The sequence below is a fragment of the Carettochelys insculpta genome, chromosome 2 (genome assembly GCF_033958435.1).
Source record: "Carettochelys insculpta isolate YL-2023 chromosome 2, ASM3395843v1, whole genome shotgun sequence".
NCBI lineage: Eukaryota > Metazoa > Chordata > Testudines > Carettochelyidae > Carettochelys > Carettochelys insculpta.
In genome coordinates this window covers 195225843-195241451 of record NC_134138.1, presented here as the reverse complement: position 1 = coordinate 195241451, position 15609 = coordinate 195225843, and the positions used below count along the sequence as shown (strand labels likewise).

The following is a 15609-nucleotide window of genomic DNA, read 5'->3' as shown; positions in this document are numbered from 1 at the left end:
ACCTGCCCCTACTTACGGGAGCTCTGAGGCATCCTGGGGCCCTGGGACAGCTCCCCACCCCCGGTGGTCCTGAACACAACAGTGGACGAGCCGCAGCTGGGGACCCAGGAGGCAGACATGACCACCAAGTGGTCGAGCGACGAGGGGCACCTTGCAGTCTACATCCCCTCCCACTTGTTTAGCCAGGCGACCGGGAGCTGGGCATCCCTGGACGTTGCTGAGGGACCCGCTGGTATGTATACAGCGGGGTGAGCACCTTGGCCCAGGAGGTGTGGGCAACGCACTGGCCAGCTGGCTGCACAGAGAACCAGTGGTCCTGGGCTGCACACATGCCAGCCTGCCATGGTACACAGCACCTGTGGCAGCCTGCCAGAGATGGCCAGCACCCAGCCCTATATGGACAGTGCTGCAAGCCACATATGGGGCGGTGGCCAGTCAGTACTGGACAGCACCTGGGGACCACACCACGGGCTGGGAAGTGTCACGGTCTGAGGATGCCCAGCCTGGGTGGGGGAGGGACAGGTGCCCCATGAGGGGGATGGGTGTCCCAGGAGGCAGGTGCCCTGCTGGGGGACGGCCAACAGCTAGACCGCCCCCAGCGCGTAGCACATTACTGACATGCTGCCCTCCCTCTCCATACAGCTTCACCATCTGTGGGCCGTGAGAGCCCAGCACCATTCCTGGTCCCCAAGAGCCCACCAGCAGATGTCGAGGGTGACCAGGCCCCATCCCATGCTGTGTGCCCTCAGGGCTGCAGCTGGCAGGTCCCCCACTGGGCTGAGGAGGACCCAGCCAGCCACCGCTAGGCCGAGGTGGCACCAGCAGCTCACAGAGGCTGAGCTGGCGTGGCAGAGGGCAGCATGGGAGAGGCTGTGGAACACTTGGAGGGCACTGGCATGATGCTTCAGGAGTATGCAGCCAATGTTGCCCACCCCCCGCACCAAGCTGCTCCTGCACCCCCACTGGGCCCCTCCCCTGGGCTTACCTGCTGGTGTTCCCTGCCCCCTTCCTGCCCCCTGGAGACCCTGCACCCAGGGAGGCAGGGGATCCTGGCGCCAATGTGGCTCCCAGCCAACTACCCTGGCCCTGAAATGGCCCCCCGCCCCTCTCCAAGTTCAGAGCCCCCTAGGCCCCTCCCAGTTAGGTGCCCCCTACCCTCCTCCACACCATGTCCCCACCACCTGTACACAGTTGAACATACCATACAGTTGTTAATAAATGTTTATTTACCATACGTGCCCTCATGCTGTGCCCCTTGGGAAGGGATGGTGAGTGGTGGATGTGTGAGTGCGTTGCTGGTGGGGGCTGTGGCAGGGGGTGTGTGGTAGGGATGGCAGGTGGTAGAAATGCGTGGGGGTGGGGGTGGGTCACAGGCGGCCATCCGCAAAGGCCTGCCTGAGGGCCTCCCTAATGCAGAGGCTGTCCTGGTGGGCCTGGCGGACGGGGCAGTGCCTGGCTGCTCATAGCTGGCACTGGCTGCACTGTCCGACCCCGCACATAGGCATCCCCTTTTCCCTCCACAATGTTGCGGAGGATGCAATAGGTGCCCAGCACCTGGGGCTCACTGAGGACCCCGACCTCCAAGCACATGTGTGGAGGCACCTCCACAGTCCCTTAAGGCACCCAAAGGCCCGCTCCATGACATTGCGGGCGTGGTTGAGGCACTGGTTGAATGCCTCCCATGTGGGGTCGAGGTGTCCTGTGTACGGCCATTAGAGCCACAGCTGGAGAGGGTAGGCCACATCTGCCACCATGCAGAGTGGCATGGTGACATCCCCCTGACTGGGATCTCCTGATGGGGATGAATGTGCTGGCCCCCATGTGCTGGCAGAGTTCCAGAAGACCCAGGGGTCATGGGTGGAACTGGCCCAGCCCACACAGATGTCCGTGAACTGGTCCCTAACGTCCACCAGGACCACCAAATGGCAGCCCTTTCTGTTGATGTCCTGGCCAGTGCTGTGGGCTGGGGTACAGATGGGGGATGTGTGCGCCATCCAACATGCTGAAGCAGTTGCTGAAGCCCAGGTCCTCAAAGCCTATGACAACGGCATCCGGATCTCCCAGGTGGGCGACCCTGTGCAGCAGCATCGCGTTGATGGCTTTGACGACCTGCATGAGGGGGATGGGTATGTGTGTGCCTATGAGGGTATGGCAGGCTGTCCCCGCCATCCCAGGCTGCACCCTCCTGGCCTGACCCCTGCAGCTGAGGATTCCCCTCACCTTGGCCCCTGCACCCGCCCATGGGGAGGCGTGTGACCCGGGCCTGCTTTACCTCCATAAGTACAGCCCCAATGGTGACCTTACCCACCCCGAACTGTTGTCCCACGGAGCAGTAGGAGTCCGGGGTGGCCAGTTTCCACATGGCGACTGCAACCCCCTTTACCAGGATGAGAGTGGGTCACATGCAGGTGTCCTGGTGCCAGAGTCCATGGGCAAGCCAGTGGCAGATCTCATCGAAGGTCTGTCTCGACATGTGGAAGTTCTGCAGCCACCTCTAGTTCTTCCACTTCCCCAGCATCAGGCGCGCCCACCAATCAGTGCTGCTGGGGTGGCTCCAGAGGCACTGGGGCACCCAGGGGGGGACCCAACAGTGTCCTAGCTGGGGGGGCATGGCCCCAAGGGAACTGCTCAGCCACCTGAGTAGATGGGGGGCAGCTGCAGTGACAGTGCAGAGCACTGTGAGAATGGTCTCCATAATGACGGTGTCCTCAGCGAGCAGCACCTGCTGGGACTCCATTCTGGTATACAGATGAGCTCTGCCAGGCTGAGGTCAGCTGGGCAGCATTCAGCTCATGCGGGGTGGAGGGTGGAAGGAGGGAGTGGCTGGTTGCGGCTCCAGAAGGGTTTGTCGGACATGGGACCCTGTCCACGGCATTTCCTGCCTCCCTTCTTTCAAAGGAGGACTTGGAGATGTGTGGCCACTCCCTTTCAAAAGACCGCAGTGGCTCTTCAGAAGGGTGGATCGACCCATTGATCCACTATTAGTTTGTGGTCACTCCCTTTCGATGGCCACTCTTTCGACCTCCACACATCAATTTTCACCCTTTCGAAAGAGTGCCCACATGTAGACCCAGTTAAGAGATTAAAGTTCTGATTTTGGTGGAAATCAAACACCACTTCTGGCGGGAATTTAGGAGGGGGATACAGAACAAATATCTGTGGAACATAGTGCTGGGAGGATCAGCCACTAAAGCCTGAAGTTTATTCATTCTTTTCACTAAAGACTTTTTTGTTGTTATTGTTGACAAGCAGAATAAAGAGCCTTCTCCCCCTACGTTAAAGGGCACAAATACTCCTTTTTTCACCACCAAGTGAGATCTTACATTGCCAAAGATTCTCTAACTATTGGAGAGATATTAATCAGTTCTTTAAGGAAACTTGTGGTGGTGGAAAGACTTAAAGCTGTAGCATTGGCCACTGGAAGAATGTAAATTGAGAGAGCAGAAAGGTGCACCCTGACTAAAGATAAGGAAAAGGAGAAGTCTTTTGGCACCTTATACACTAACAGATATATTGGAACGTAAGCTTTCATGAGCAAAGACCCACTTTCTCAGATGCAGATGCCTACGGATGCTTATCCTCCAATATATAGTCTATAAGGTGCCACAGGACTTCTCATTGTTTTTATGGATACAAACAGACATGGATACACCTGTGACAAAGATAAGACGTGGCCAGGAAATTCTAAGTAAAGCAAACAGTCCAAAATAAAAAGTATTTTTTTTTATTAATAGTGGAAACCTTTACTATTCCTGGGTGGAATGTTTCAACGTGGATGATTTCCTGGACCACAGCAAGACATTCTGTACCTTTCCAGAGCAGGCTAAGTCAAAAGATTATCTGCATGTTCTAAAGCAGGAAGGTGAAATGATTTGGGAACTGGTATGCAGGACAAGACCACTTTCCCAAGTTGGAAAATTTTGATGGTGCTGCTAGATTATAAATAGATTCCCAAGAAAGATCTTGAAGAGACAAATGCCAATCTTGCCTATCCCAAGATGAAACAACAAGAATGACAGTTGTGTAATCAGCACTGGTGCAAAAATCTTACAGTATTTCCTTGTAGCAGGTCAACATTTCTAATTCAGGTTCTACCCATTCCTGCTCTGGAAACACTAATAAGTCATCTCAGAATAATGCTAGCCATCCTATGTATCACAGGGCCAAAATACATTCATAATTTTAAAATTCTGATTGGAATGCATTTTTCTGTTTTTTATTCCTAATAGTTTCTATTTCCATTAAATTAAAACCATAAACATAGGATTCCTAAAAAGTATGTAGACATATAGATAGATAGATAGATAGATAGATATGAAAAGAAGAAAGTATCTAGGACAGACTTACTAGCTGACTCTGGTTAGCCCTCATTTCCAGTACTTACACTACATTAAAAAGACCATTGCAAGGAATAATATCAGTGCTTCTCTAATACTCCTTGCCTAAGCAGCAGCTATGGATGCCCCAGGGATACTATACTACCACAGCTGTAAAAGTGGTGCAAGCAATTCTAAATCGAATGGGCAGGTTGGTGCACGTGATCTCTCTACTAATATTTTTACCAACTACTACTATCCATCATAAATAACTGAAATAGGGCTGAATTAATCTTAAGGAGATATGATATTATTTCAGTGTGTTTGGTGATTACTGTAATTTTGGCATAATAATAATTTCTTGTGAACATGAATTGTTAAGGTTCAGAGAAATAAGGCAACATTTATTATACTTCAGTCACATTACTTATAAAATTTGCTTTCATTGTTTTGAGAGGAAATCCTAGAACCTCACTAAAATAATCACAGGCAAATTTTTGATTACAGTGAATAGCAAGTACAGCAGATGGAAAGGTAATTATCCAACACTAGGGCTACGTCTACACGTGCAGCCAACATCGAAATAGCTTATTTCGATGTTGCGACATCGAAATAGTCTATTTCGATGAATAACGTCTACACGTCCTCCAGGGCCAGCAACGTCGATGTTCAACTTCGACGTTGCTCAGCCCAACATCGAAATAGGCGCAGCAAGGGAACGTCTACACGTCAAAGTAGCACACATCGAAATAGGGATGCCAGGCACAGCTGCAGACAGGGTCACAGGGCGGACTCAACAGCAAGCCGCTCCCTTAAAGGGCCCCTCCCAGACACAGTTGCACTAAACAACACAAGATAAACAGAGCTGACAACTGGTTGCAGACCCTGTGCCTGCAGTATAGATCCCCAGCTGCCGCAGAAGCAGCCAGAAGCCCTGGGCTAAGGGCTGCTGCCCACGGTGACCATAGAGCCCCGCAGGGGCTGGAGAGAGAGCATCTCTCAACCCCCCAGCTGATGGCCGCCATGGAGGACCCAGCAATTTCGACGTTGCGGGACGCGGATCGTCTACACGGTCCCTACTTCGACGTTGAACGTCGAAGTAGGGCGCTATTCCTATCTCCTCATGAGGTTAGCGACTTCGACGTCTTGCCGCCTAACGTCGAAGTTAACTTTGAAATAGCGCCCGACGCGTGTAGACGCGACGGGCGCTATTTCGAAGTTGGTGCCGCTACTTCGAAGTAGAGTGCACGTGTAGACGCAGCTTAGCAGTCCCACAAAGAGCCAAAGCATCTTTCCAAGAGATTTCAAGATGACAAGCATGGTCAGACTTAGAAGAAAGTTACAGATCATGTGATTTGCCAGGTGTATCATTAATCTACTTCTGAGAAATAATACTGTCATCTGTATTAATGAAGCACGAGAGAATTGAAGCCATTACGTGTCAGTAACTTTTCACTTACTTAAGCTGAAGTGCTTTTGTTTATTCCTGTTGACTGATAATCTATGCTATAACCATTCCAACAGGAGTAGCCTCTACCACTTGATGAGCACGAACAATCAATAGTCTGTGTACAAGATTATTTCAACTACAAACCAGAATTATAGGGATCTGACAGGAAATCAATCAGTGTAAGTTTCAGAGTCGTGATTTTTATTACGAGCTTAGTGTTTCAGGAAGGAATTCAATGTAATTTTCTATTATATTTCTTAAACTCAGAGTAATAAATATCTATATAAACAATAAAAGCTTTCTATTAAAACGAGCAAACGATTAACTAAAGGATAAATCCTCCTTTCATAGAGGTTCTAACTGCAGAAAATAAACCAGACATTGTTCCACATTTTAAAACAATATGAATCCTAATATGATATTTTTGCATTTTTTAGAAATTGTTTATATTCTTTATAAAAAGAAATGCTTACTTAAATGGGAAAACAGACCTCAAAAATCAGTTTATCCAGGGGATCATAGCACAAGAAGTTATATTTGTTTGACTCACCAGTCTTTTGATGATTCTCAACAAGAGCTTCTGCTGCTTCATATCCCTCTTGGACTTCAATACTTCAGCAAAGCTGTCTATGTTTTCTGGAGACATACTGTCCAAGTCATCCCCGCCATACAGCTGAACCAACAATGACAAACATTGTGATGCAGTCTCATATATTTCGGAGTCATCACTAGGAAGCTAAAAACAAACAAACAAACTTCAATTTCATGAAATTATGCATCATTGGGATCTAGAAAGAGCACTAAAATCTGTGTTGTGATAGGGAGCAAAATTTTCTAGTCATGCTAATTGAAATCACATTATTAAACATCAGTAAACTTTTGAAGTGACTGAAAGACATAATTCAAATACAGTGAAACTTCGATTTAATTGATTAATGGTGGGAAGGGGTGTCTGTTAGGCTATGTCTACACGTGTATGCTACATCGAAATAGCTTATTTCGATGGAGCAACATCAAAATAGGCTATTTCGATGAATAACGTCTACACGTCCTCCAGGGCTGGTGCAGTCGACGTTCAACGTCGATGTTGGGCAGCACCACATCGAAGTAGGCGCTGTGGGGGAGCGTCTACACGCCATAGCAGCACACATCGAAATAAGGGTGCCAGGAACAGCTGCAGACAGGGTCACAGGGTGGACTAGCACTTCCGGGGCAACAGCCAGCCACTCCCTTAAAGGGCCCCTCCCAGACACACACAGCCTGCACAGCACACGGTCTGCAGAGCCACAGGCACGCACACCTCGGCGACGCAGTTATGGACCCCCAGCAGCAGCAGCAGCAGCCAGAGGTCCACCCAGCCGCCCCTGCAGGAGCAGTGCTCGCCCTGCTCAATGCCATGCAGGAGGCAGCTGAGCACATTCTAGCCACAGAAGAGGAGCTGCCCCCAGAGGAGGAGGAAGCAACCCCAGACCCTGCAGCCCCACCCCACCCGGCCGCACACGCTGCTGGCTGTGGAGCTACCCCACGAGCACCAACTGGTGGGAGCGGCTGGTGCTCGGCGAGTGGGATGATGACTGCTGGCTCCAGAACTTTCGTATGAGCCGGCAGACATTTCTGGAGCTCTGCCAGTGGCTCACCCCCGCACTGAGGCACCAGGACACCACCATGCGGCGTGCCCTCAGCGTCGAGAAATGGGTTGGCATCACTGTCTGGAAGCTGGCCACTCCAGACAGCTACCAATCCGTGGGCCAGCAGTTTGGCGTGGGCAAGGCCACCGTCGGGGCTGTCCTCATGGAGGTAAGAGGACCCACGGGGAGGGGGAGGCAGCCCTGGGGGTGGAGGGGAGCCCTGGCAGGGGAGGAGAGGGGAGGGGAGCCCTGGCAGGGGAAGGCCAGACACACCCTGCACACCCCTCCTCATTGGTGCTCTCCCATGTCCTTCCCCTGCAGGTTGTCCACACCATCAACGCCCTGCTCCTCCACAGGCTCGTGTGGCTTGGGGACCCGGATGCCGCCATCATGGAGTTTGCCACCCTGGGGTTCCCAAATTGCTTTGGGGCTCTGGATGGGACCCATATCCCCATCCGTGCCCCGGAGCACAGTGGAGGACGCTTCTTGAACAGGAAGGGCTACCATTCAGTGATCCTCCAGGCCTTGGTGGACAGCCACGGCCGCTTCCTGGACATATATGTTGGTTGGCCTGGCAGCACCCACGACGCCCAGGTATTCTGGAATTTGGGCCTGTGCCGCCAGCTGGAGGCGGGGACCTACATCCCCCAGCGGGAGGTCCCTGTGGGGCACACCACCATGCCCCTCTGCATCGTCGCAGACGCGGCTTACCCGCTCCGGCCCTGGCTCATGCACCCTTACATGGGCCATCTGTCAGCCAGCCAGGAGCGCTTCAACATGTGCCTGAACCACGCGCGCCAGGTGGTTGAGCGCACATTTGGCTGCCTCAAAGGGCGCTGGAGGTGTCTCCTCACCCGCCTTGATGCGGGCCCCACCAACATCCCCCAGATTGTGGGTGCGTGCAGCGCTCTCCACAACCTGGTCGAGAGCAAGGGGGAGGCATTCTTTCAGGGCTGGGCTGTGGAGGCTGGCAGGGCCGACGTGCAGCCACCCGCTGCCCCCAGTTGCCAGGTGGACCCCGAGGGGATCTGGGTCCGGGAGGCCCTGCGGGCCCATTTCGACGAGGCCACGGGGTGAACGCTGGCAGGCCTCCCACTGCACCCCTCCCATCCTCCACAACACTCCCTGTCCCTATGCCCACACCACAGAGCACCCGAGAGCACCCCCCCGACTTTTCTTGCAAATAAAAATAGACCTGTTGTTCGTGAAACCACCAAACGTTGAATTCTTATTATTATTATATTATTTACAACAAATATAAATATTATATATATTATATGATGATAAGCAAAAAAAAAGGGGAAGACAAGGAAGGGGAGAACTATTTACATGGGGGGGCAGGTATCCTAAAATAACAGGGGTCTGATACAAACTATATACAAAACACAAGTAAAAGGGGATATGTACAAAGTGGGGGGGGGCCACATCCTGGGCCCCGCACACCCTAACGTCCAGTGCTGGGGGTGGGCGGCCACGACCCGCGCCTCGGCCTCAGCCCTGGCCGGGGCTGGCTGGTGGCCAGGCGGACCGGCAGATATGGCCGGTGGGTGTCAGCAGGCCCCAGGTCCCCCTCGACGGATGGCCCCTCGGTGGCAGATGGCGGTGGGACGGCGGGTGGAGCAGGCAGGGCGGGCAGAGCGGTGGCCGGCACGGCATGGGGGGCCAGGTAGTCCGCGATGCACTCAAATGTGTGCATAAAGGCCCCCCATGCCTCCTGGCGCCAGGCCAGCATCCGCTCCTGCAGATGGAGACACCGCTCCTCCACCCGCAGGCGCTGCTCTGAGACCTCCAGCTGCCGCTGGAGGATTGCCAGCAGCTGGGGGGTCCGTCGCCGTCCTCGGATGGTGCTGGGTCCGCCGTCGTCCCCACCCTGGGGCTGGTCGGTGGTCTGCCGAGGGGCTGGCCTGGAGTGATGGCCCCGGTGGGCTCTCCGGTACCACTGACACCCCTCCAGCGCTCTCCGGGCCCTCCTATGGTGCAGCTGTGGAACACAGTGGGGGAAGAAGAGTGGAGACAGCCGTTAGTGTGGGCCCCGAGCCATGACCCTTGTCCCCCCACCCCTCTGCTGCTGGTTCCCCATCCCTGTCCCCAGGAGATGCTGCTGCTGCTGATGGGTGTCCCACCCCCTCCCCCCGGGGGACCCTAGGTTCCGCTCCCCCCATTCCCAGGGATGGGGCATGGCACTGTCGTGCTGGGGGGGCAGGGGCTGATGTACTCTTCTGAGGGGCATGCCACTGCTGTCCTTGGGGCCATGGTCATCTGGGCATGTGGAGGGCCCTCGTTATGTCTGTTGCCCCCGCCCCTCAACCCCGGGGGTGTGCACCGGGGGGGTACATACCTGACGGTCCGCTCCCACGGTCGGGGAACACCCAGTGGGCGGACGCCCTGCTGGAGCTCCGGGACGGGATGACGATCCGGAGCCCTCCGTCGCTGCAGGAGGATCCCCCCTCCTCCTCCTCCTCCAGTGTCCCAGGAGTGGGCTCCTGGAGTGCGGGGCTTGCCTCCGGGGCAGACTCCACCTCCGGGGCCTGCTGGGGCTCGTCAGCCGAGGTGTCAAGAGTGGCTGGAAGGGAGGAGGTGTGCCGGGGGCCCAGGATTTCCCTGAGCTCCCTGTAAAAGGGGCAAGTGACGGGGGCGGCCCCAGATCGGCTGGCCTCATCCTGGGCCCGGGCGTAACCCTGCCGCAGCTCCTTAACCTTACTCCTGACGTGGTCAGGAGTGCGGGCAGGGTGATCCCGGGCGGCCAGGCCCTCGGCCAGCTGAGCGAACGCATCCGCGTTCCGCCTCTTGCTCCCCATTACCTGGAGCACCCCCTCCTCGCTCCAGAGCCCCAGCAGGTCCCGGAGCTCAGCCTCCGTCCAGGAGGGGCCCCGCTGCCTCTTCCCCAGCTGGCTGCCAGCCTGGGAGCCCTGGCTCCCCTTGGGGGGGGGTGCTCTAGGGGCACTTGGGGGGCTGGCTGGCTGCCATGGGTTCAGGCTGTTGGGCTGCGGCTGCTGTGAGACGTGCAAGCTGGCCGCGTGGCTGTGCTGTCACCTGCATGCGCTCTCAGCTTCCTGCACAGGAAGGCAGGGGGCGGGGAGCTTTAAGGGGCCACTGCATGCGGCGACCATTGAGCTCAGGGGCTGGAGAGAGCGTCTCTCAACCCCTCCCTCAGCTGATGGCTGCCATGGTGGACACCGCTATTTCAACATTGCAGGACGCGCATCAGCTACACGTGCCCTACTTCGACATTCAATGTCGAAGTAGGGAGCTATTCCCATCCCCTCATGAGGATAGCGACTTCGACGTCTCGCCACCTTATGTTGATGTCAACTTTGAAATAGCGCCTGCCACATGTAGCCATGGCGGGCGCTATTTCGAAGTTGGCGTGGCTACTTCGAAGTAGCCGGCACGTGTAGACGCGGCTTTAATGTCAAAAATCTGTTATATCCGAATATGTATCATCTATGCACTGACCTTCCCAGCCCATCACTCACTCCTGTTCTGTCCCCCCGTTTCCCTTCCTCCCTCCTGCCCCATTCTTCCCCTCACACCTCCATCTCCCTCTCCCAATTACCAGGAGAGGAGCTACCTACTATTCCCATACAATTATTCCATTCTAATAATCATTCTGCAGTTTATCGCAAAACTACTTCTCGGGATCTATCTGGATGCATCAATTGAGGAAAGATTAATCAATGACTATTAGCCAAGCTAATCAGACATGTAATGCCTGCCACAAGACAGGGGTGGATCACTTCATGGTGGATCACTTCATAGCTGCCCTGTTCTTTACCTCCACCTCCAAAAATTACGGTATGGGCCACTGTTAGGGGGACAGGATACTGGGCAAGATGGACCATGATCAGACTTAGTATGGCAGCTCAAACCTCTTATACCTATACAAGGCAAGAAATATAAACAAAATGCTGGATCTCAGACTTGCACCCGAGATAACCATGCCTAGGGAATGTAACTGAATTTGTGTTCTGAGACTGCAAAAAAGAACTTTACATATTAGGAATGAAGAACTTTACATACTAGGCAGCTACACATGCCTAGGGATAGTCATTTGAGTCCGTGATCATAATTAAGTCTTACATCTGAATTTTCTTACTTTTATCAGTTTAAGACAGTCCTTTTCTGTTATTTTAACGTAATTTTAGTAGGAAGTTTGACTTATTACGCTCCTCAAATCTCTGTAGTAATTCTTTAGACATCCACCAACAAACAAAGCTGTCCTTCTTTATATCCCCACAGCTGTTTTCACAACACTGAAGTATGAAGGAAGCTGTAGATCAGTATCCCTAAGACATGTGACACTATATCACACCTAATATTATGAGTGTACAGCTTTCTGTGACAGGACCTCTCAGGTTATTCTTAACCTTTTTTTTTTTGCTTTACTATCTGTATTTACTTTATTCTAGTTAAAAGTCTTACATCATTGATATTTAATAACTTCTTCCTTCTCCCACTATAGAGGCATCTTATGATGCAAGTAATAAATATTTTATGTAGCAAGGCGACCAGGAAAAAAATTACATTTCATATTTATATGCCAAATTCTGATTTCTATATTCAGTTGACTACACTGAACCAATGTAATTTTTCCTGTACTGGAAAAACAGCATCTTAGCTACATGAAAAAAAATTAACATTACAAATCTATACTATATTTAAAGCAACTTTTAATATAACATATTGTATCAGTCTAAGTTATGGTATTGGTATGAGGTCAATAAAGATGTACCTATTAAAACGATGCTACAAAGGAAGTCACTATATCTGTACTACAGTCAGCTTTTAAATAATGTTTATTTTCATACCCAAAGTGGTTAAATATACATGCAGGCAGATTATCCCTGGCCCCTGCAAAGGGCAGGTCACCAACAAGACTTTATTTTATTTTATTTTCAGTAGTAGCTGCACTCAAGGCAGCCCAGAAACTGCTTCTTTAGCACTCCTCTGGGGATGATACTCATCCTGCATGGATAGGGCAACCATATCTCCCTGTCTCAAATATAATGGACAGGGACATATGCAGGGAAGGGGTGGCACCTCCCAGCTCCACCAAACCCCTGGGAGGTGGGAAGGAGGCAGCAGCCAGTGGCCTTCCCCGAGCCCCGGGGAAGTGGCAGACCCCAGTGCCCAGAGCCTCGGGGAACCGGCAGCCGCACACACTCTCACCCCTTCGCTGAGGCTCGGGGAAGTGACCTAATGCTCTCCGGCCAGCGGCTGGCAGAAAAGGTCAGCAGATGAGGGCGCAAATACAGAACAACTAGTCCCTTTCAAAAAATAAGTAGGGATGCATTTTTGGTGTCCCAAATATGGGACCATCCTGCCAAATACAGGATGGACGGTCACCCTATGCATGGGGCAGAAAGGATGTCTGACTCTACCTAGAGCATACTGTGCTGCTCACACATGAAGAACCTGTTGGAGTTTCTCCTGGGGCCCAGGCCCTTCAGTGAAGCCAGAATACACTGAATGCATTTCTACCCATTGTGCTTGATCCTTAATGAATCCAAATAATAGTTTGAAACCCGTATTGTTTGCATCTAACACATCAACTGTAATACGTGGGTAAGCATAAAAGCATGACGTCATTGTATGACTGTCTACATCAGCATTTTTCTTCATAATACTACCGGAGGAGCTGCTCTGCTGGGCCACTAGCGTAGAGAGGCCCGTGGTGATAGCATTATGCTATTTAATACTGGCTGCCAGGCTGCATTCGGGCTACAACTAGTGATTATACACAAGAGGGGAACAGGAATAAAAATGCTGCTGATGACAAAGTGATGAAAGGCAAACAAAAGAAAAACAGATAGAGCTGGAAAAAAACCAAAAAATTAAAAGTTGATTTTTGGGTAAGCAGCCTCTGATTTAAACCAGGAATGTGAAAGTAAATGTGATGCTTCTATATAACAGTATATTTGGTAGGCTGCTCATCTCCTTTCTTAATAAGCTAGATGAGTGTTCTAATTTCTGCTGCTAATGAAGTCAATCCTGTGTGCAGTGCATTTGCTCGCATTTAAAACCATGTATCTGAATGGTGTTTAGGTTTTCATATCAGAACACATTTCCTGTATATAGAATTTGGTCTGATAAGATGGTGGGGGGATGTTAAAAAAGCTCAGTGCCTTTAGGCAGGGAAAGGAACAGCTCACTAGAATTCCATCAACATAATGCCAATTCTCTTCTTTACCTCTTCTCCATAAGGCACCGATAGTTGACTTTTCATTTCATTTTTTCAGTCTTTCAGAGACTCATGTTTTGGGCCTTTTGTGCATACAAGAGTATTAGGTCCCCCCACCTGCTGTCCCATTCTGGGCTGCTAATCATTTGGATTTCAGGTAAAGAGCTTAAAATCATACTAGCTACTCAAATGAACTCACACAGGAAACTGGGAAAAGTAAAACCACCCTCTAACCTGCTGCTGAACACTTTTCTCCATCTTACCTACCCATCCACATTTTCCAAAGAAAATCTGCACACTTTCAAAAAGCAAGTCTGAGAGCTTAAAGTTATTTCTCTGCTAATGACTAAAAATTGTGGACTATACTGACTCTGGATTCATGGTTTATCACACAAATCTATACCCAGTAATCCCTTGTATTTGACCTAGAGTGGGCCACTCTACCTTGAACAGTACCTTATAAGGTGTGCTAACTACTTATGTTAAATAATGTGTTCCACCTTGCATTCTGCTGTGATTCAGGGTATCCTTTTCCAAACCTGAAAAAGAGCACTAAGTGGCTCAAAAATTTGTCTCTCTCACCAACAGCAGTTGGTCTAGTAGAAGAAATATTATCTAACCCATCTAGTATCTTTGTTTACAAAAGCAGGCATTAAAATAGCTAAAATTATACCAGGACAGATCTTCATCTCCCGTCCCCCAAACAATTTCTTATTCTGGGGTGAAATCTGCAAAATAAAGTACCTCCTTGCTATAATCTCGATGCATAATATTTGTCAAGTTATGGCATAATTAGTTTTTATGGTCAAGCTATAATCTCCTGAAAACAGGTTCATAATGTAAAATCCTAACTGTATTTAGTGCTACATGGCACAGGAATTACTAGCTCCGTATAGTTTTAGACCAAACTAAACTTCAACAGGAGGTTTTTTTTGTTATTATAGTCTGTCATTTTACAGTTTAGTGCCAAAATATATCTTCATTTTGAGCCCAGTTACACAGTGTTCATGAATTGCAAAGCATTGCAAGAAATAGGTGAGATAATCTGAGCTGAAGTGGCAGTTTTCACACTGATGGAGTTGTTAGGGCACCTAATTTTAGAGCTACAATGAAACTGCCTGCAATACCCTGAGGGGACACTATTTCAGCACTTTAATGAGGTTATAAACAAGGAGAGTTTATTACGATAAGAGATAGATGTTCATTAGATCAGTAATATGATTATAGAACATGCTGTACAAGACGGGCCATTGGGAGCTACAGGCAAATTGATTTTGCAAATATTAAACAAAACATACACAAAATATAATTATTATACTCATTAGTAGAGATGCAGACTTTAAAATTTTATATTTTTATACATATATATATATATATATATAGATATATAGATATATAGATATACACACACACATCCACACTTTTTTTAAAAAAATCCACACACTACATAATACTGTCTTTTACCTTACAAGCAAATTATAAACTTTTAAGCCAAGGAAAAACACAAACACATTCTTACCTTGCTCTAATGTAGTCTAATTGTCAAGAAATCAACAGCACCATTCTGAAATAACATATTCTTATTTCCCCTGCGGTTTCTTTATGCAATTCCACCAAGGACAACTGCCCAGTATTCAGCCCTTTGGGCTTCAAAGTGGGTGCATACTGACACAGGATTTCGTATAAATTAATAAAAAAGTGGTACAATTTCAAGCAGGATCATGGCAATTCCCTTTCTCATTGCTATATATTGTACAAAAGAGAAATCTTAGTGTCTGTACCTAAATAACTAACCCCTACCAATATGTATCAGAGGGGAGCCGTGTTAGTCTGTATCTTCGAAAACAACAAAAAGTCCTGTGGCATCTTATAGACTAATAGATATTTTTGGAGCATAAGCTTTCGTGGGCAAAGACCCAATTGCATCTGATGAAGTGGGTCTTTGCTCATGAAAGCTTATGCTCCAAAATATCGGTTAGTTTACTGATATGTAGTGTCGGAGAACTCTCTGCATTCACAGGAAATGGATGGGAG

General features: G+C 50.0%; 1 protein-coding gene across 3 annotated transcripts in view; it reads right to left on the bottom strand.

Annotated features, from left to right (window-relative positions):
- The window catches only part of ULK4 (unc-51 like kinase 4), a 460156-nt gene that overhangs the window by 67381 nt on the left and 377166 nt on the right, over window positions 1-15609 (bottom strand). For all 3 annotated transcript variants that reach the window (XM_074988237.1, XM_074988236.1, XM_074988238.1), the window contains one exon: window positions 6317-6502. In XM_074988237.1, the coding sequence (XP_074844338.1) occupies window positions 6317-6502 (186 nt within the window). The remainder of the gene's footprint in view (window positions 1-6316; window positions 6503-15609) is intronic.